The sequence below is a fragment of the Topomyia yanbarensis genome, chromosome 3, assembly GCF_030247195.1.
Source record: "Topomyia yanbarensis strain Yona2022 chromosome 3, ASM3024719v1, whole genome shotgun sequence".
Lineage (NCBI taxonomy): Eukaryota > Metazoa > Arthropoda > Insecta > Diptera > Culicidae > Topomyia > Topomyia yanbarensis.
Window position 1 is genome coordinate 390395084 of NC_080672.1, and position 23786 is coordinate 390418869.

At 35.6% G+C, this 23786-nt stretch overlaps 1 protein-coding gene across 1 annotated transcript in view; it reads left to right on the top strand.

Annotated features, from left to right (window-relative positions):
- The first annotated feature begins 472 nt into the window (after nt 1-472).
- Nucleotides 473-23786, top strand: part of LOC131688304 (putative uncharacterized protein DDB_G0290521) — a 145275-nt gene continuing 121961 nt past the window's right edge. The window contains exon 1 of the mRNA XM_058972505.1: nt 473-616. Within this exon, the coding sequence (XP_058828488.1) occupies nt 473-616 (144 nt within the window). The remainder of the gene's footprint in view (nt 617-23786) is intronic.

A 23786-nucleotide genomic window follows, 5' to 3' on the forward strand; every position in this document is an offset into this window, starting at 1 on the left:
AACAAGCCCCGGCTAGGGTTCGATATTGGATTTATGCTGGCTTCAACCACAAGTTGCGTCACGATTTAAACGGTTCGTGTTAGATGAGTTCCATCGATAAATAAGTGTTATGCGCGATTTGATTGTAGATTGTGCTTGCTACAAGCTATCACGAGCGCGATAATATAATCAAGAAATTTATATTACGCCAAACTTTCCAATCTCAGTATAATATATGATTATTTATCACTACATCAATCGGTTAAATTAAATTTTCATCATAACCATTGCTCAAAATGACAGACAACTACCAGCTCTTTCAAACACCTTCTTCGATGGGTATCAATCCGAGAAAACAATTTGATTAAACCTCAGTCCCAAGTAAATTTTCATTTAAAGTTGTTGCGGATTTCTGTTCCATCGATGTTTTCTAAATAAATATTGTTCGTCGGAAATCTCCACCCGAAGTAAATCACGGGCATCGGAAGAGAAAATGAGTTCCCACTTGGATATCTATTATGTTCCGGAAAGTGGAAAATCTCCCCGCTTCGAAAAACTCGACCCACCGACCGACAACGACGCCAGCGTCGTACGCTCCAACGAGGAAACAATTGGAAGTTTAATTTATAGATCAACTGTAAGCGGGCAGTTTTTTTTCTTCTTCCCCCTGTCGGTCGCCGTCGGTACTTTGATTTCTTTCGAGTTTTCCTCCATTATTATGTAGTAAATACTTGGGACCGATGGAAACCGGGAAGCGAAAGGTCGCCGCACATCAGAGGAAACCACAACGGTTTCGAAGTTTAATTATTAGAAAGTCATTTCGCCACAGGAGAACGAGGACGAGCCCTTCGTCCTTTTCCGTTCGTTTGTGCACTGTTGTTTTGGGGGGTGGTTTTGTCCTGGTATTGTTGTCGGCCCCCATCGGAAGCAACGAATGATGGGCTGTCGGGAGCTGGATTTTAATCAATTTTTCAGTGGTTTTATTGTTTTGCGATCGCTTGTGAAATTGCTGCGATGGTTATTGAACCAGGCAGTGAAGAAGTTTTGTGAGTCAGTAAACGAAACGAAAATATTTGGTACTTATTTTATTGTGTAAAGGTGCACATCACTGTCTACTTCTTATTTGCTGAAGGTATTCTATTCTTCGTGGTGTAGGGTAATGAGTCATTTTTAGTGGCTTTTAATGTGTTTAGGGCGATGATAGAATTAAGGCGAAAATAGGTTCATTACCCTATACGGCGTTACACTGAATTCAGATAACTGAAATATTTGTTCACATTGACTTACCTCACATTTAAGCTATAACCTTGGAGTAATGTATCGCTCTTTTGCTAGAGCTAACGATCGAGCTCGAATCATTGGCGAATAATGTGAATGTCAAGAAGCTATGGTGACATCCCTGCGGTACGCATAAGTACCTCCTACAAAAAAAAAGTTTGTTCGTCGTTTCGAAGATTGTTTTAAATAGCGATCTTTGGAATAGTGTCAAATTGTCACTTCTCCGAAAATTCTTCAGTTTTAAAATTTTGTATAATTCGTTTCAATAAACAACTAATTTGCGGAGTGTATAAAATTACTTTTTGGTATATTTACTTGAACAGATTTTTACTAGTTGCCATTATGTACCCATATCTTAGCTAGTTTTTAGGATGGCAAAGGGTTTTAACTGTGCAAGGTCGTCTTCACGGTAGCTCTTTGACAACCAAAAATTTTATAAAAGCGCCATCCTTAACCCTTCGCAAGTCGCGCAAATGGCTCACTGAACGAGCAGCCGCAACTGCTCTAAGACGATTTCGCTAGATTTTCAGAGCAGCATGCACTCAGTGCACTATCACGACTTCTGGAAGGTTAACTCCGAAAAGACGTTTCCATCGCACAAACAAGCTACTGAAAAGAGTAAAATATTAATAAAAATTTCGAAACTACTTTCATCATTTTATGTTCGTATGAAAAGTGTTAGTGTTGCTCTGTACAATATAAGTCACATTTCACAGTAAATTCGTAATTTCCATTTTTGAGATTTCTTTTGAGAAAGGGCCCATTTTTTTAAATTTCATTAAATAAACCTTTGTTGTAAAGAGAAAATTAATACAATCAGGAAAATAGTATTGCTTGTACCAAAATGCATTGTATTTCTCTTACCACCTTCGATTTTTTAACATCGAAATGAAATTGGAAAGTGTCTATCATTTCACCGGGGGTCCTCAACGAGCTTTTTTGCTGTTTTATCTACGAATTACGAGTTGAAAAAATACGTTTAGTTCATCCGCTCTATTTCGGTCGTTCCGCTGATCCAAGAGAAAACCGTGAGAAACTGGCTGACCACAAAATACTACCATCGCCGATTCGCCCAGAACTTAACGGTTTATGCATCTCCAATGACTTTCTCTGACAATTACAACATTTTGATGTAAGAGCAATTTTTCAATAGGGCGTAGACGTTTTAGACGTACATTACTTTCAAACAAATTTTGTTCGATTATCGTATTTTCAGCATCTAAGAAAGATTTACATGTAATGAATACTAAATAAAATGTTGCGTATTTTTCCACAAAATCAAAAATTTATGCTAACAATTTGCTTTACAAAAGAGCCCATTATTTTAAAAAAAATCCTATTTTGTCAACAAATACCTGAAGAGAAAAGAAACATTTTAAATGTGATTAGATGATGGAGAACTTATCAGTAACAAAGTTCTAACTTTATACATGTTATTGGTTAGCTAACAAAAACTCCTAACATATTTTTATAATTCATACTACAGTGAAGACCCGTTTTTATCAGCCCCTTGGTGACATTGAAAAAATCGGGACATATATTCTTTCTTTTCAAGAAACCGAAGCTCCTACAATATTTTTCTTTAGTCCCTAGATATAGCCTCATAACCTTTCCTGAATGTTTAGCTTAAACATTCCTTAAGGGGGTCTGACAGTGCAAAATCAAAAAAAAATTTTTTTTGGCATATTTCGGATCTCTAAGATAAGAAAATATGCTCAAGAAAGGATTTACTCGAATTGAACTTGGTTCGTCTGCTAGAGCCTATCAAACTACCAACTATAAATTTTCATATGAAGCTGATAAAATCGGGTCAAAAAGCTGATAAAATTGGAGGTAGATAAAATCGGGGGCTGATAAAATCGGGTCTTTACTGTATTTGCAATCAACAATACAATTTTTGCTAAGGAACATGGTTCTAAATGCTATTTCAAATCAAAATGCTCGTAACAGAAAAATTCGGAAATTTTGTTTTTTGCATGATATTTTAAATTTTTTATCATGCAATCACATTCAAATTATTTCTTTTCTCTGTAGGTTTTTGTTGAAAAAAATATAAAGAATTTTGAAAATTGCGAAATTTTTAGTATAAATTTCTATTTTTGCGAAAAATTACACATTTTTTCAGTGTGTATTTTTTCATGCGTGATTTTAAAGATTTTTGTACGGATCTTCGTGGAATTCCTCAAGAGTCTCCTCATATTCAGACAACACTAAGCACATACGAAAATCAAATTACCACGCGTCGTGCTGGGAAAAATTAAGCACTTTTATTTGTAATGCATAGAATGATACGGGGACGGGCATAGCGTAGTTGGTAAATCGATTGCCTTGTGCGCAGCTCACCTGGGATCGATTCCCAACCCCGCCCTCATGGTTAGAGATTTTTGAAAAAGAGATTTCTCTAACCCGAAAAGAGGCGAATGGCTCTAAGGTTAAAACCTCTATAATCAAAATAAAAAAATAAAAAAAAACAGAATGATACATGCGGACTAAACCAGTCCTTTTATCTTTGTAAAATAATGGAAAGGTATAGGTACCGCTTAAATTTTCAAGATATTTTACAATACACTGAGGGTTGCGTCTTACATACGCTACCCGTCAAAATGTTTGAAATCGCTTCAAAAAGTATTGCAACACCAATACCGAATATTGCGATACATCGATAATTTTAGCATAATCTTAATAGGATAAATTTTGAATGCCTGTATCTGTAGATTCTGCTTACCCGCACTCTCTTCAGCAAAGTTGTTCTGAAGGCCTACCGAACGTGAATGGTTGGCATCAGAATTTTGTCACCTTGTGGCGCTAGTGTGCATGTGAAATTGAGCATTTGAACTTCTTTTATTTCGTTTCCCTAACGACCTAAATAGTTCGTGTCTTCAGCAAAGTTGTTTACAAGAAAATGGCCGTGATGATGATAATTATTTTAGTTCAGTATGCAAATTTAGCAGGAATTTTGAGATTTTACTAGAACTATACACCTTAGTCTTTGGAGAAGTTTTCGTAGCTTGTAAGCCACTTCTTTTTGTTAAAACAACAGTTAGGGTGGTTCTAATTTTACCCAGATCAAAAATTTAACTTTTTAATCATTCCAACTAGAGCCAAGTGACCTTCAGCGAAGTTGTAGAACGACAAATTTTGAAAAAGTTTGCTTAATACATGTAAGCTCTATCTGTCCTACTTTTTGTTTTACAATAAATTTTAAAATCTAAAGTTAGGGTGGTTCTTGGGGTTTCTTAGAAAAAAAACTGTTTTATTCAAATAACTTTTGCGGTATTGACTTTAAACCGAAGTAGTCTTCAGACAACTTTAAGGTTGTTTTATGGCGAGTAATTTGTTTCATGGCACAACATATCTAACTATTTTCGTTGAAAAGTTATGAACATTTTTTCGCCAAAAATGAGTTTTTTTGGAATAACAATATCATTCATTGGGCCAAACAAAAGATAATTCTTTTTCAACTATAAATAAGATCATGATTAGAGTTAAAATTAAGCAAAAAATGGCCTATTTTTACGATATTTTTTAAAATTTCATAAAATTGATTTTAAAAAAACTATTTTTGATATAATAAGTGTTTATATCTTTTGAAATATAGAAGATAGTTTTGATTTTTTTTTAAAGAAAATGTTCGTCTTCAAAAGCTCTGAAAAAGATCAGAAGGATTGGTTGGAAAAAAATGAAAACTGAAAAAGTTTTATTAAAATTTTTATTTTTCATGAATTGACGCTTTGTAATATGTTTAAATTACTTTCACGGTGGACAATATAGTTCCGTTTACATGATAAAATATTGCACTTTAAAATATTTTTCTATCTTTGGGATGATCCATAAATGACGTAGCATTTTTTGAGTGATTTTTAGCACTCCCCTCCCCCATCGTAGCATTTCGTCACAAAATTCTATATACCCCCCTGATAATTACGTAGCTTGACGGTAACCCTCACCCCCTCGTTGTCCCCGTAAAAAATTTAAAAAAAATCAAAAACGATGTTAGTTAGATGAAACGGGTAAGATTGACGTGACATCAGGTCAACCCCTATTCCCCTTTAAAAAAGCTACGTAGCATGACATGACCCCCTACCCCCCCCCCCCCCTGTCGTCACACATCATCACAAAATACAAAACTCTCCCCTCCCCCATATAATGCTACGTCATGTATGGATGGTCCCAATCCTATGGATTCAAATGGTGGGTAAGGTGGCTCTAAATTTTTTTAAATCTGAATACTTTCAGATATTATGAAGGAGAACAATTTGTCTTAATATATCGAACCTCTAGCTTCTCTCGTTAGGTAGTTATATATACTTTTTACTAAAAATAAAGTATTTATTGAGTAAATTTTGCAAGATTTAAAAAAATATCGTATGTTCCATTTTCTGGTGATCTATACTACAAAGCATGCTATTTCATATGACAGCAAAGGTATTTAATGCTAAGTGCCCTATTCGAAGATAATGCTATTTTAAAAAGTTGTATTTTTTATATAAAAGTAACTTTAAAACGAAAAAAGTTTAGTAGTTGGTGTTTTAAAGCAAGTTGGACGCTCTAAAATAATCTTCAAGTTGTCCAAAGGGCACTTTAGTGTAAAATAAAAACTTCAAAAGTTATAGAAGTAAAACCGTTTTTTTAAAGAAACATCAAAAAGCTTACATTTGGATTTCTCGTACAATGGAAAGTATAAAAGCTAGAGCTTGCATGTCTTCAGCAAATTTGTCTAAAATGTGTTGCTCTACAACTTCATTGAAGACAGTTAAGCTCTATCTCGAACCGTTAAAAAGTTCAATTTTAAATATGGCTATAGTTAGAACCATCCTAGCATCTGTTTAAACAAATAGAAGGGACTTAAAAAGTACAACAATTTTGCCAAACATATTGTAAGGCTAAGTCATTCAATTTTAGTAAAATGTTAAAATTCCTGCTAAATTCACATTCTGGACCACTGTGCACTGTTACCACGTGGCGCTTGTGTATAAGTGTAATAATAAATTTGAAAATTCGAGTGATTCTGACTACCTAGAGAAAGTTCAGTCAAATTTATAACGAGACAAATGCCGCGCGGATAGTTACTATTTTAATTCGAAGCTCTCCCTACACGGGGCGTTAGTTGCATGTGAAAAATGATCTTTTGAACTTGTTATACCCAGTACTGCAAAAACCACTCCTATCGGGGACAATGTCAATGATGCAAAATTCTCAAACGGAAAATTTTTGGATAAAACCAAATTTTTGTGCTTAAGCACACAAGACATAACATAAAGTCTGTTTTTTTAGCGCTTCGGACTCTTCTCGTCAGTAACTGTCACCAACTTAATGCTAGTTCGATAACGCTCTAGTGCTTACTATCGAGACATCACTCGGTATAAACCAGTTGTTTAGCGTTCACGAACATCTAACTAGCGCCAATTTGGTGCTAATTTGGACTTATCTAAATAGCATTAAGTTGCTGTCAGTTACTGACGAGGGGAATCCGAAACACATAAAAACCATACTTTATGTAAATGATCTCGAGCAATCAATATTTGCAGTATTTCATGTATACTCTAGCGCCACGAAATAATTAAGTTAAAAATCAAAACGAATGTAATCTAGCCTTGACCATGTTAAAAATACATAAGTCAATTTCTATACTAGACAAAGTTTCGAATCAAACAAACTATCATCCAGATCCGCTCTTTAAACAACATTCAAGGCAGTCAATATCACGAAGTAAAACAAATTTCATGAATTCCTATGTACCTACTTTCTAGGCAGTCAGAATCAATTGACAATTCTAGTTAAAAATTCAGTTTTTCCTTATGTATGTACACCAGCGCCATGTAGTGAGAGAGTGCCGAATCAAACGGGTAATATCCACACGGTCTTGTCCTTCTGAAGAACTTTGTTGGGGGCGCGAAGTCTCTAGGTAATCAGAATTAAACATATTCAATGTTGCATTGTTTCACAAACGCACTAGCGCCACGTGGTGGCAGGCCTCCGAGTTAAAATAATTGTCGTATGCATTGTCATGACATTTTGAAAGATTTTTTCGAACGAACCTTCTAGAACGTTAGGAAAACGTGATGGAACAATTTGGTGCGCAAAACTTCACCTGTACACTAGCGCCATGTAGTGACAGAATCACTAACTAAAATGTTTACTTGCCGGACCCCTTTGTCCCAAACTTACTCAACTTTACTCAAGAGGGTAAATATGTAGGTAATAAGTATTTCGAGCTACAGCATCATAAAACAACTCGGCGGATGACCTATCGCGGTTAAAGCCCCAGTAAACAATACAGTACAATACAATACAGTTCGACGAATTGACCCAAAGTCTGTATGTATACATGTGTACTTATGTCATGCCATTGTTCCAGAAATGACTAAATCGATTTTAGCGAAATTTGTTAAAAAAGCCTTCTATGATCATTTTGGATAATTATTTTTAGCTTCTGTGATAGGGGTGATATTGTCAAAACCATCCTTCTTTTCATTTCAAGGATGTTGAATAAACTTTTTCTGGATTTGAGGGTATTTACCACTTTCATTAAGCGTTACTATAAACCGTGAGGTTGATGCTTGATGAATACACATATTACCATATCATCCAGTAAGGAAATAGTTTCATATTTTTCATATTCAGGGTAACATTTTGTTGTTACAGAAACTTCTAGTGATTGTTTGGCTTTCTTGCTTATTTAGATTGTACTGGTCGTTACGCAAGAGATAACAAATGTAATATTTGCAATAGAAATATATTAAAGCAAAATATCGCGCTATAAAAGATTAATATGAATAATGAGCTACAATTAGTCAAAAATTCTATCGGTTCATCCAAATTTTTCTGGTTTTTTTCTGATTTGTCATAGGATTTGCTGTCAAACATTTCATTGCCAGGGCGACGGGCATAGCGTAGTTGGTCAATCGATTGCCTTGGGTTCGATTCCCAACTCCAGTTGGAGATTTTTCTAAAAGAGATTTCTCTAACCCGAAGAGGCGAATGACCCCAAGGTTAAAACCTCTATAATCAAAAAATTGAAAAAAACAATCAATGACAAATCTTTGTGTCCTGTGATGTGCACGGAAAGTAAATGAGTAAATTTTAGAAGAGAAAATCAAATTCAAATGTATGTTTCATACAATCTTCGTAATAATACTGTGAAGTATAGAGCAGGTATTTGCGGAAACAAATTTTGTGCAGGGTTGTCATAACTGGCGAGTTAATTTGATTTATGTGAAAACTGTAACTAATTTCTGTTCAAACCCTGGTGATGGAGGAACGTCCCTTCGAAACGTTGGCCATTTAACATCTTTTAAATCTAAAACAAAAGCGAATATATCAATTTTCTGATAACAGATTAAAATCCTTTAGTAAATCTAAAACGTCACCGATTTAACGCAGCCGCCAATGCAAATGAGCAGCTGACAAGAGAGTCGTATGGAAGCACTATATGGTTTATTGTAACCTTATTCAGATAAAGTTATAAAATGAATGAGTTATGGAATTAACGTTTCGACTTCGTCTCATCAGAATCCGACACTAACTTGGTGACAGGATTAAGCTAGATCCGGACTGACGCTAGCGCCAAAATTGTCTTTTTAGATGAAATGGAGAAAAAATAGTTTTCATCAAAATCGTTCTCCAATAAGGAGAAATACAGCATCGTGCATTGGATTGCTAAGCCAAACCAAATGTTTCGATTTCATTAGTTCTCATTAGCTTAAAATGAGCTTTTTTTTCTTGCGGAACATCACGCTTGACCAGGGGTTTGCCCAGGAACACAAATTGTGTTTCCGTTTTTTTTAAGCTAGTGTAGTTCTGATACTAAGTTAGAGGCGGATTCTGATGAAACGAAGTCGAAACGCAAATTCCATAATCAATTTAGTTATAGGTGTTGTGCTCCTCGCGCGCAAAGATGATGTGAACAATTTTCTCCTTAATGGAGAAAAAATAGTTTTAATGTTTCCAAGAGACATGCTGGTGAACTCGAATGATTCGTAGTTATGCTGCCTAAGCTCGACCCTCATCAGCAGAAGACAAAAGTTAAGCCCGTGCGATATTAAGCCTGTTCTAATGATCCTGCCACTTCTAGTTTTCCGATCTGTTTACTTCACATCCTTGGTGAGAACTATGGCTCTAATTTTCATAACTTTCTCTACTCGGTAATCTCTAGCTAATTGAATGACGTTAAAATGTAAAAAGAAAATGTGACTAACTTAGTCGAAATAAAAAAGGAGAAAAAATAGTTTTAAACAAAATTGTTCTCCACTAAGCAAAAATATAGCATAGTTGTTTGTTTTATTCCTTTTATTTTTTTCATTAGTTCATTCATTTTATAAATTTTTATGTCAGTTATTTTCTTTATTGCATTTATTTTATTGCTATAAAGTTCATTTTTTCTTTTATTTATTTCATTCATTTTGTCCATGTCTTCTGTTTTATTCATTTTAATTATTTTATACATTTAAATAAATTTTATTCCTTTAATTTATTATACTCATATTATTAATTTTAATTGTTTAGAGTATGGTTATAACGTAGTTGGTAAATTCCCAACCTCACTCATTGGGTTGGAGCTTTTTCTAAAGGAGATTTTTCTAAACCGAAAAAAGAGGTGAATGACCCTAGAGTTACTCGCTCTATAATCTGAATAAAAAATGTTTGTTTCGGATATTCATTATTAATAATTTTATCCATTTAGGTAATTACATAACTTTATTTATTTTATTAACTTCACTGCATTTTATTAGTGTTATTCACGTCATTATACATTCATTTAATTCATGTTATTCATTATTTCTTTTTAACCATTTTATTTATTTTATTAGTTTAGTAGTTAGCATTGAGTTCTCTTCGTTAAATTATTCTTTATTCATTTCATTTTTTTTTGTGTTTACCCATTTTATCTGTTTTGTTGATTTTGTTATTTTTTGTTTATTTTATTTCATATAATTTATTTCAATTATTTAATTTATGTTATTTATTTTTAAATATTTTATTCATTTTATTGATTTATTTCAGTATTGTGTGATTGATTTATTTTATTCATTTAATTAATTTTATTCGCTTCATCCATTTGCTCCATTTTACTCATATTTTCATTTTATTGTTTTAATTGGTTTGATTGATTTAATAGATTTTATTATTTTGGGGGGAATTTATTCGGCTGTTCAATCATGTAAATTTTAGCGAACACTAATTTTGGTAATGTCCAAACGTTTCGACCGGAACCAACGGTCGAAACGTTTGGACATTACCAAAATTAGTGCTCGCTAAAATTTACATGACTGAACAGCCGAATAAATGCCCCTGAAACAACCACAGTCGTTGCAACACCCAAAAATTTATTATTTTGTTCATTTTGTTTTTTTTTATTTCGATTATAGAGGTTTTAACCTTAAGGTCATTTGTCTCTTCGGGTTAGAAAAATCTCTTATGAAAAATTTGTAACCCTATGTGCGGGGTCGGGATCCGAACCCAGGTGCGCTGCGTACAAGGCAATCGATTTACCAACTACGCCACGCCCACCCCCCGCCATTTTGTTATTTGCTTCATTTTCTTTATTTTACTCATTTTTATCACCTATTTATTTTACATATTATTAATATTACTTATTTTATTTATTTAATTCTGTTTAAAAAATGTGTAACTATTCATTTTATCCAATATTCGCAAATGAAAAAATTGGATTAACCCAGTTGTACATTAACCCAAGACTTAACTTAGATTAGGTTCGATTTTTGTGTTTCGAATTAATCTTGTCAGTAACCAGCACAAGCTGAGAGCAAAGTTAGAGGATGTATCTGAACTAGTGCCCAAATTAGCCCTAGGTAGACCCAAAAAATCCACATTTGCGTAGTCAGTTGCTTTAGACGTTCACATGTGTCGTGGGAACTGTTTGGATTTTTGTGTTTGTCTATCTAGTGCTGATTTGGGTACTAGTTTATATACATCGTCTTACTAGACTCCCAGTTGGTGCTAGTTGCTGACGAGATGAATTCGAAACACAAAAATCTAACTTAATTTAAATTATTTAATTCATGTTAATCCTCATCTTTTTATTAACTTAATTATTCCATTTGTTTACTTTATTTTATTGGTTTATCATGTTATTGATTTTATTAGTTTTGTATATTTTATCATTTTATTTTTTTAATTTTTGCTTCATTTTATACATTATTAATTCATTTGAATCGTGTTTATCATTTCAATTGTTATATTTATTACACTAATGTATTTATTCATTTTGTTTTTTAGATTAATTATGATTTTGGTTCATTTTGCATCCAAAACAAATCCTCTGGAGCGCAAATGCATCAGTTTTTTCCGCTCTTGAACTGCGACCGAAGAGCTCCTAAATGATTCGGCGGTGTTCAACCGGCCTCATACTTGCATAATACAATATCGAACCCCACGGCTACACGTCGTTGGCCATACAGTGCTTCGCACACTTGAACAACACATACTAATCCCATTTGTGATTCAGGCTAAAATGATGAGAATGAAACCTCTCATAGCTCATTTGAAGAGCTAGTAATCATTTGTCGTAATGGCCTAGGCTATTAAACCTTTCGTGCCCAACTTTTTTCTAGTGCATGTAGGATTTCAAAACTATTTTTCCTAGAAAAAGGTGGGGTCAGGAAACACGAAAAGCCATTTTTCATAAAGATAGGCGTTTCCGTCGCAGTGTTAGAGGCTGCTCAATTTTTATCTTCCAATGCTCAATACAATTCTTCTAGAATATTTACAATTGTCCACTTGCGTGGAAAACGTAGCCAAAGGCACTCTAAATTGATAAGTTTTGTCAGTTTTCAATAATATTGCAACATAACGAAGGTATATGAAAAATTCATTTTTCGTCGTCAACTTAAACTGTCCCTGGCAGCACTGCTCCATTGGAATCCAATCAGACACTGCAATAACTTCAGTACTAGAACCGATCGTAATAACTGTTAGTACTCAAATGAAAAGCAATAGTCACATTTATAAGCCTTACTTAGTTTTGTGAGCAAATCTTGCCTCAATCAAAAGTGCTTGTTGTCCACAAACAACATGGGCATGAATGGGTTAAGAGGCGATTTTAACGAATAGATTTCTTTCCTGGTAAGGATTAGTTCCCAACACATACATACAAAAGACTTATAATTTCTCCGAAGAAAGTTTGTTTGATTAATGGTCTTCGACAAAGTTATGGACAATAAATTATCTTGAGACATACATAGCCATCTATTGGTGAAAATGCAAGATAGTGAGCTTTCTGCACGTGAATCGTCGAAAAATCCCATGCAAACTTTGAACACGTTGGTCCGGTTGCTAAATTTCTCCGATTTGGCTCAAATTTGTAGCAGACACTTCTGGTCGGACTATGAATCGACTCTGGGGTGAATCGAATGAGTTTTCAAAAATTCATACTTTTTCGTGGATGTCCAATGCATTGTCCACTAACTTGTGAATATATTCTAGACCAGCAATTCTCAACCTGGGATCCGTGGACCCCTAGCGGGCCTTGAAGTCGTTGCTTGAAGAAGAATATCTTTTCCGGAAAAACAAACTGTCTTTTTCCCCAGCAAAAAAAATGGATTTACAAATTTGCGCATACGGAGACAAGACCCAACTTTGAAAAGTTAGATTTCAATGTTTCGTGTTCCACTCGTCAATAACTGACAACAACTTGCTGTTAGTTCGTCGATGTATCAAAATTAACACTAAATATGCGTCAGTTAGACACTAAATCCAAATAGTTCACACAACATGTGAACGCTTAATGTTACTGGCTGGTACCGAATAGTGTCCTGGTTATCCGAGCACAGAAGCTAGGGAAACTATAGAAGGTAGGGATTATAGGGAAACGAACTGTGTTTTGACATGAGAACCAAACGCCTGCGAGTGTGTAATTAAAGTTGTAAAAATTAAACTTGTTTAAAACCACCCTTGCGCGTGGAGAGCACAAAGCCTTTGACTAAAATAATTATGGAATTTGCGTTTCGACTTCGTCTCATCAGAATCCGACACTAGCTTAATGATAGGACTACTGAGCTTGCGCCGGATTGAGGCTAGCTCCAAAAACGAAAACATTATTTGTGTTTCTGAGCGTGTGTTTCAGTATTTTCGTTGTTTGGAGCTGGCGTCAATTCGGCGATTGCTTAATCCCGTCACTAAGTTAGCGTCGGATTCTGATGAGACGAAGGCGAAACGCAAATTCCATAACTAATTTATCCAATAACAAATAATCATATAATAATGACTTTTTTCGTGCAACAATCAAAACAGACTTGTCTCTATGATGTCTGTTACAAATTCTCTTTTAACCCTTTCATGCCCAACTTTTTTCTAGTGCAGGTAGGGTTTCTAAATTATTTTTCCTTGAAAACGGTGGGGTCAAGAAACACGAAAAGTCTATTTTCATAAAGATAGGTGCTTCCATGGCAGTGCTAGAAGCTGGTCAAGCTTCCAATGCTCAATACAATTCTCCTAGAATAATTATAATAGTCCTATTACGTTGAAAACGTAGCCAACGAAAGTCTAAATTGATAAGTTTTATCAGTTTTCAATAATATTGCACCATAACGAAGATATATGAAAAAATCATTTTCCGTCGTCAACGTAAACTGTCCCTGGCAGCACTGCTCTATCGGAATCCAATCAGACTAATTGCAACAACTTCAGTTCTAGAGCTGATCCTTGTAACTGTTAAAACTCAAATGAAAGGCAATCATCACATTAATGAGCCTTACTTGTTTTTGTGAGTAAATCTCGTCTCAATTGAAAGTTTTAGCTGTTTAAAAACGTTGTTGTCCACAAACAACATGGGCATGAATGGGTTAAAGGAGATTATCAGTACTAGCATCATTCATAATTAGCTTAACTCAACTCAACTCAACGCTTAGAAAATATACCAAACTCAGCCAAAAATAGGTCGGCATGGGAATGTCCGGTATTGTGTGCTTCTGGTCCTATACCTAGAATGGTTCCAAGCGTACGAAACTAATCAACTGCATCTAGACAGAAAATTTTAATTAAATCTACATCCAATTCTGCAGAGCTCAGCAAGTATGTTCGTTACGAAACAGCCATCAATGGAATGTAATCAAATTTTCTCTGTGTTGTTCCCGTGAACTGGAAGTGTATGGAAGCTTTCTACGGGAAAAAAGCAAACTACTCATCCAATCATCAAAACTAATGCGGATTATTCCTGATGTGGATATAAGTCTATGATGCTTTTGTCGATCGCCGAGGAAACCACCTGCCATTCAAATACCAAATTTAGATGAAGTTGGAGACAAACCATCCCTTCTCTGTTCGCCATCGATTCACATTTTCTTCTTCCGGTAAACCATCTCATATATTTGTCTTCGATTTCTACCGGCAGCCAGAGAAAAGTTTGCCTGTACACACCAGAGGAAATAATCATTCCAAGTGCCTCTCCTCCTAACTCGGGACACTTGAGCAAACATTGCGCAATTTCCACTGACATCTTTAGAAAACTCGATCGGTCGGTCTTGCACTCAATATTTACATTCGTTTCAAAGTTTGGTTTTCTTTCTGCTTTGGCTCGGTTGAAGCAGTATAACTCTCCTTCGACCACAAGCGGTATCCAAATTTTCAACCGAACTTTTACGGTTTTCAGCAGTTTGATTTTCTTCCCGCATTCCTGCATACTTGTGACTGTTTTTCATCAGGTTGAACTGCAACCGAACCGGGCCAGTACAAACATTCCAATTCAGTAAAAGTGCATGAGAGGGGATCATTCACCCCCCATTCTCATTTTTTTTTGCATATATTTTGTACCTCAGAAAGGTGAGTCCGAACGACCAAATGCTGCTCGATGAAATGTTCTATTGACAGGGGACTTTTGTTCGGGGGTTGGTTGGAGGAAAATTTCGGTGGGAAAATAATTCATATTGCACAGCACAGCTCAACACCGGGTGTTTCGCTTTTTATCCCCGCGCTTGAAAGGTTCCATCAGTTTTGCATCAACTGTATATGAATTCGATTTTTAATTACCCATTTCGTTTGCCACTTGACTTTTGCAGTAATTTATTCATTGTTTGTTGAATGCCAACAACTGGTTGGAGCGAATCACATTCTACAGTTTTTGGGATGTATTTTACGTTCGAGGAAAAGCATTTAATATTTGAAGCCGATAAATCGCGCTACAATCAGGTAGTTTCATCACTCAAATTGTTTTGTTTTTGTCTAGCATACGACGAGTGGGTACCAGTGTGCTTGGCTCGCCCCTCTAACGAATTGAATAGTTTATTAGGGTTCATTAGAATACGATGCTTCAAAATTGATTTATTGGCGAACGACTATTAAAATCTAATCGAACAGATTGCATCAATTGCCATTGTGTACATTGTTGCTAATTGGAAGGAAACATCTTCTGATTCTAATTGAAGTTGTTTTAAATGCTCCGGATTTGTTTTTATAAAATATCTTTGGTTAAAGTTCAATATGGTTCTAACCATAATAGTAGCGCATCAACTCAGTGGGGATTGATTTTCACCCATCAGAGTGAAAATCAATCCCATCGGTTTACGATTGCTAGTCCCACTTGGAGTATCTGCTCCGTAATTTGAACCAAATCTGACAAGTCTAGATTCCGAACTAGTGTGTTCGAAGCTTTTCGATAATTTATCAGGTTGGAGAAACTTGTAAGAATTTTTTTCACCGCTAGATGGCATTTTATGCATCAGATTGTTACCTTCAGAATCATAACTTTACTATAAACAACTTTGTCGAGGACCACAAATCGATCCCACTTGAGGATGAAAATATATCAAACTTTTAAGATTAAATGGAATTTTTTTTCCTCGGCGAGAATGCGGTTGAAACACCGCATTGCTTCATTCATGACCCTGGAGCCAGGATCTAGCTTTTTTCAGACCACGCTGTGTTCTTTTGACGTGTCAATACTAAAAGCAATCAGCACCCTACGTCAAACCTTGCATGGAATACCCAAACAAATACAGAAACTTCAATACAACCCGTATTCCGATTAGTAGCTCCTGCCAAACTATCAACAAAAGTTGAATCCAGAATAATCACACTTCCGATTTCTTCAGTAACTGACACCAACTTGCTGTCAGTTAAATTGTATATTCAAAGAGGAAATTAAAAGTTTTCGAATGAGTATAGTGCGAAGGCAAGCATACGTAGGCCTCGTTGTTGTTATGGCATTAGAAGTTCGTTTTTAATAAAATTTCACGACAATCATACAGTAACTCATCTTTGGCGGTTTTACGTTGTAATTCAATCAAATAGATTTTTAGAAAAACGTTGTAGTTTCCATGACCAAATGATGCAAAATACACTGGAGTTACTCTCTTTTCGTCATTGGCGTATTTTGTTTTTTTACTCATTTCCTACTGTTATAAAAACTCATTTGTATGTAGGGTGATGAGCCTATTTTCTATTATTACCCTGCCAATTTGAAACCGTCGGTTGGAGCAATACGTCCCATTTTTTCGAGATTGCATCACGTTCCGACGTTTAATACATTTTAAAGATATCAAAAATTCAAATTCAATTTTTAAATTTTCCTCCCCGCCTTTGAACATTTTTCAGTTCCTGCTTATATGGAATCAAGAACCGTCGTAAGTGACCAATCTGGTCAAAGAGACTTTGGGTAATATTTATTGATCTAGACTGACAAATTCTAATAAATTTGCACAAATTTTATTAAGTGTTACATCCTTTTGATATCATAGTACCAGTTTATATGGAAAATTGCTGCGTAGCCGCACTCTTCAACCCGTAACTCCGGAACCGGAACGCAGATCAAAACAAAATTCAATCCAACTTCCCATCTGCGTGTACCTTTCATTTGAGACTAAGTTTGTGCAAATCGGCTCAACCATCTCTGAGAAAAAGTGAGTGGGGTTTTGACACATACGCACATATACAGGGTGTTATGTTCATGAGTAAGAATCTCTCGAGGGGTGATTTAGTGTCATATTTGGAGAAAAAAATCGTTCTACACATACCATCAAATTTGAACCGTTACAGAGTTATTGAACTTTTTGTGTAAAAACTTGTTTATCTTAAAACACCTCTAACTCAAAAAGTATAGCTCGTATTTTAAATCTTTTAGTGCCATTAGAAAGGTGAGAAAATGTTCTATTGAATAATGTTTTCATATCTTTCAGATAATTAGTTTTAATTACCTTTTAGTTGTAAAGTAGTTAAAAGTTAGTGTTTTTGATGAGGTTTGTGTTAATTTTCTCAAAATAATGAATTATGATTATAGCAAAGGACAATTCATAATTTGTTCTTCAACATCATATTCCTATCTCTTCTCGTTTCCTTGTAATTTGACTTCTAAACTTTTCCTGTAATTGACTTGAAAGTTCTTAAAAGACTCTAATTTAAAAAATATGCTTTGTATCGCTATTATCAGGGCTTCATTGGAAAGCTGAGAAAATTTCCATTCGATGTATGTACAGATATCTTTTAGTTAAGTGTACTACGTGACTTTTTCCTAGTAAAATAACTCAAAATTTGCGTTTTTTTGTGATTTTTGTAATTATTCTAATTAATAATCAACTAAATTTATCCTCACTGTTGTTCATTTGGTGCCCCTTAATATACTCTACAACTTGTTATTTGACACTTTATGCCTAGCGCTTTTCATTTCGCTGCAATTTAATAGTTAACACAGGAAGGCCTTATCACAAATGCAGTGGGTTCGAAATCGTTGTTTTTGCATATGAAACGAGAAGATAAAAATGATTTTGCTTCGAAACTAAAAGAGATAATTGAATGGAGTCAAAGGAAGAATTGTAGAACTTGCTGAGGTGCATTAATTCCAGGATAATAATGGTGAAGTTTATTATTTACTATTTTATAAAAAAAAAACGAAAATGCTAATAATAACACTAACTTTAAAATAATTAACTTCTAAAAGAATACTAAGTTCACTTAACTGAAAGGTATTAATACATTTTTCTCTGTAAAATTTTCTTGGCTTTCGAATAAAAATAAGAAAAGGTACAATAAGTGCCATACTTTTTCAATAAGAGCTAGTATTAGTGAATATGAGATAAAAATATCCAAGTTCAATAACCCAAACACATGAAAACAAGAAAAGATAAGTGTATCATGTCAAAGAACAAATTATACAACTTCTCAAGACTAACAATTTGAATTATTAAAATAGTGTTGTTAACTATTAAGATTTTCGCGAAGTGAACGAAAAATCGATCAAAATTGTTAAATTTTAAATAAATTACTGTGAAAAAATTACTTAACCTGATTAGCTGAAACATTTGAGGACATTTTTCAGTGGAAAATTTTCTCATCTATCCAATGGATCTAAAATATTTGAAATACAAAGTATATTTTTTGAGTTAGAGCTATTTTAAGACAACTAAGTTTTTAACATTAAAAGTTCAATAACTTAGTAACAGTTGAGATTTCATGGTATGTGTAGAACGATTTTTTTCTCCAAATATGACAGTCAATCATCTCTCGAGAGGTTCTTAACCATGAACCAAACACCCTGTATATACACACACACATATTAGAGTGGCAGTTACTTTTGCTATGTTGGAATTTTGTTCATCGCCGGCCTGTCACGAAAAAATCAAAAACAAAATTTGGGCGCAGTTTGAGCGAAAGTGGACCATTTTAACACGTGCCCTGAAGCGATTGAAGTTTTATATACATATATTTAGCTTTTATATGAAAATTCATTTTAACTTGCTCGAAATAATTTTAACTTGCTAGAGTTCGAACACACTATGAAAGGTTTCAAACAGAAAGTTTCCTGATACTTTAAATTTTTTTCAATGTTGTTTAGAAAATTTGTCAAATTCCATGTAAAAAAAATAGTTTTTTAATCCACATAAAAAAATAATTTAAGCCTTTCATGGTGTGCTCGACCTCTACCAAGTTTCAAAATTTTTCGATCACTTTAAAAAAAAGCTATAATTTGTATAAAGCGTATGAAAAACTACATGCATACCCCATATAAAACTGAAATCGCTTTGAAGCTCGTGTGCTCCAATTTCGCCTAAATGTTGCTCATTTTTTGTTACATTGATTCATTTTTTGATCGGGGATGGATAAAATTCCAAATAACTGCCACCGCAACACACATACAGACTTTTTCCTCTTTCGACGAACTGAGTCGAATGGTATATGACACTCGGCCTCCCGGGCCAGCATTAGATTTTCTATTTTCAGAGTGTTTGCTCAACCTTTCTTTAATCGAAAGACAAAACGTATAGGGTCAAAATTGTGTCTCAAACAAACAGAGAACATTATTGGCGACAAGTATTTTATCTAGGACTACCGCGTCTACATACCCGCCCACAAAGTTGCGATTGAAGGTGTGGGCACTGATTCGAGTCGGTAAAAAAATCACTTTAAAGTGGCATAAAACGGACACGCAAAACCTCGATTACAACCTCCTAGTCTTCGAGTGGGTCTCCTAAAGGGCGAACACGAAATTATTGCGACACATTCAACAGGGCATAACTTTTTTTACCATTGAGTAAAAATCAACCAAATTTTGCACACTTTCTCATTCATGTGTATTGTTTACATGCTGTCAAACTCAAACGAAAATGGAGGTGAACCAACGCGAGTCGAGAGAACAAATTCTTTCCAAACACCTGGAATTTCCTGACCTGTCGCACCGGCAGTTAGGATAAATGCTGAACATTCACCATTCAACCGTCTCCAGAGTGTTGAAGTGGTTCCAGGAGCGGGGTTGACGTTGGACCACGGCAAAGGAGCTGGAAGAAAACCGGGACCGGAGAACAAAAAGACGGGGGGAAAGGTGAAGCGGATGATTAAAGCAAATCCCAACGTCTCAAGCCGTGATTTGGCTAAAAAGATCGGCATGTCGCAGAGTTACGTCCAGAATGCAAAGAAGAGAGCTGGACTACATAATACAAGGTACAGAACTTCCCAAACCGCGATGAGCGGCAACAATCGACGGCTAAAACTCGGGCACGGAAGCTCTACGAGAAGATGCTGACAAAATATGGCTGCTGTGTGATGGACGACGAAACGTATATAAAAGCCGATTTTAAGCAAATTCCGGGGACGACAAATTTAAGAAGAAGAAAATGCCGAAGTTCGCCTCCAAATATCTCATTTGGCAGGCCATCTGCTCTTGCGGACTGAGGAGTGAGCCTTTCGTGACAAAAGGCACAGTAAATGGCGAGATCTACAAATCTGAGTACCTCGAGAAGCGCCTTTTGCCGTTCTTGCAGCAGCACGACGAAGCTCCGCTATTTTGGCCAGATTTGGCATCATGCCACTATTCTAAAAGTGTCCTGGAGTGGTATGAGGCCAATTCTGTCCATTTTGTTCCAAAGGACATGAATCCGCCAAACTGTCCGGAGCTGCGCCCGGTGGAGCAGTACTGGGCAATGATGAAGCGGGAACTTCGGAAGAGCAAGAAGACAGTCAAAGACGAGAAGGACATGTTAAGAAAATGGAAAAAAAAACTAAGAAACTGGTACCGGATGACACTGTAAAGACTTTGATGGAGGGCATCAAGCGAAAATGCGTTCAATTTTACACTCAAGGCTCCATCGAATAACTTTTCGTTTGATTTTTAAAGTAAATATATGTATAAAACTACCCTAAAATTTTGGTTTGATTTTAAACATATAAAAAAATTGGCATGACATTTTCGGTGTCGCAATAATTTCGTGTTCGCCCTTTAGACGCCCTATACCGATGGCTCTGCCTGAAATAGGCAGAGAAATTTCGTTTTTTCCACGTCGTCTGCGAAAGATTTTCTGAAATTTTTGCTTTATAGAAATCGTGCATACCTCAAAATTTAATACAAAATTAATACAAAATTGATACACATTTTTCCGACTGATTGTGCAAACATGTGCATTCTTTTCAGTACAATGAATGTTGTGAACTTGAGCTTGTGCGACTGTTGATGCTACTCCGTTATTGATCGATGCTACTTGAAATTGTACAGAGAATCAATCGTTGGTAATGTCTGGGAGTAACAAATCATCCATCAATGTACTACTCCTGGCTCTGAAGATATCGCCATTTTAAGCACGAAGGTATGACAAATTAATATGAATTATATTAAATAGAAATCTTCGACATCGCTTGCTTCAACGACATGGTGAAACTTCATGTTTCCTCCGATGTTTGTATAATTTTGAGAAATTTTTACTCACCTTGAGCAAAATAAAATAAATATTAACAAAAAATTACAAGACATTGACATTTGGGGTGTTGCCACACATCGTGCCATTGTGCGCCGGCCAGGCGCGAACATAGAACACAACAGGAAAGGAAAGGAATGTTAGTCCGACACATTCTTTTGCTGGAGGCCGTATATACTAATGCGCACTCTACAAGTGTCACGAGAGGAGCAAGATTGTTATTAAAGACAGGAATTCGAAATTCTGTTGAAGTCCGCGCGCGAGATTCATCAGGTGCTTTTAGGAATATCGTAATGGCGTATAACGAGACAATACCTAAAATTATACTCAGTTCAAATAATGTTTACAAAAAAACAAACTAGCAAAAGTAAAAGCAGCAAAAAATAATAAGAGTGGAAAATAAACTGGGGCTGCAACTAAAAAATGTCGATTATCGTCGCGACAAGGATATGAAAAATTTTGAGCGGTCAACTGTACTGAAAACTTTACTTTGTTTGGCAGACATATTAGTAATTTCATGCGCGTCTGCTTTTTCATTACCCTAACTACTAGAAAGAGAAGCAAGTCGCGAATAGTTAAGCATAATGATCAGAATCAATTTATTATATAAGAGCCATAGTACTCAAGGAAGAGGAAGGAGTTGAAAGAAGAAAGTTTAGAAAAGCGTGGAATAGGGTCATATGAGCAAGCCTAGAGTTTTCCGACGAATTAACCCTTTGTCTTCTACACGAAGGAGTTAGGATGATTTGGCATTTTAAATGCGAATCACCTGAGTCCAATACTATTATGCCCACGATGAAATATGGTCCACATGGCAATTAATAATATAGTGTATGTATGTATTACTCAAAAGTATATGACGTTACTCTATGCAATAAGAAAAACCTATTTTAATCCATCTAGTGGTGCCACGAACATGAAACACTTGCAACACAAAAATAGAATATTTACTTGGCTTTATCAGCGTGGGTTAAATTTTGTCTTCATGCTAATTTATTTCGGTGTGCGAGCTGAGGGAGTTAGGGTAGGGGTATAAGGGTGCATGTGTGAAGGTGGGTTGATGAGTGAGGATGCTAGGGGAACGTAATTTCCAACCTTACTCCCTAGCTTATTTCGGTAAACGGGTGGGTGTGCGAGAATGGAATTGAAGTTTCTGAGAAGCAGATGTGAATTCACTTCAGGAACTTAACCACTTTCCGGTTCCGCCGAAGGTGTCCAAAGTGGTCCACGGGGGGGGGGGGTTTGCTTGAACATCAGTGAACTGAAGTTGCAAAACTCAAGCAATTTAGACACATTTTATAAAGCGTTGCATCTTTTAAATAACATGCTGATTCCGATTAATATGAAAATTTCATGCGTGACCGCACTCTTCAACCCGTAACTCCGGAACCGGAAGTCGGAGTTAAATGAAACCCAATAGCAACCCATGGGACCATTGTACCTTTCATTTGAGACCAACTTTAATAAAATCGATTCGGCCGTTTCCGAGTAACCGATATGCAATTGTTAGTCATAGACGTACACACACACATACGCACACACATAGATATTTTCCGAACTGAGAGGTCCAACTAACTTTTCATTTTATACTTGGTTTGTGAAAATCGGTTGACACTGAATAACCGATAAGACTTTAATTCTGAAATATGCCCGAGACTCGGGAATTGTTGAGAGTGGACAATAACTTCAAAACATCTTGCTTTCGAGTGACGTTAAAGGTTGTACCAATAACTTCTACGAACCTTTTTTTGGACATCAATGACATAGAGTTGCCAGTTCAACTTATTTGATGTTCATTTGAATAGATTTTTGACCTCAGAGCAACGGTTTATATGGGAAGTTCCTGTGTGACCTTACTAACCAACCTATAACTCCGGAACCAAAAGTCAGATCTGAATAAAATTCAATAGCAGTGAATAGGAGTGTCGTATCTTTGAATTGAAATCAATTCTGTTAAAATGAGACAAGAATTCGCGGAAAATTAGGTGTGATATTAACTTGAAACTTAGCAAGTTCCCCTGGGGGATCAAGAACCGTCAAAGGCGGCCCATATGGTCAAAGCTAGTTTGATTGATCATTAGTGATGTAGACCCGCAAATCCAAATAATGTTACACCAATTCTAATATGTACTAGGTCATTTAGGCATCATGGTGGAAATTGACTGTGTGATCGCACTCTTCATTCCGTAACTCCGGAACCGGAAGTTCGATCAACTGAAAATACAGTAGCAGCTCCCGTTATACCGTTCATTTCACACTAAGTTTGTGCAAATCTGTTCAGTCGTCTCTGAGAAAAATGAGTGACATTAAAAAAATACATACGTACACATAGACACATACGCTACTCACATGTAGACATTTTTCGATCTCGACTAAGTGGGTTAATTTGTATAGAAT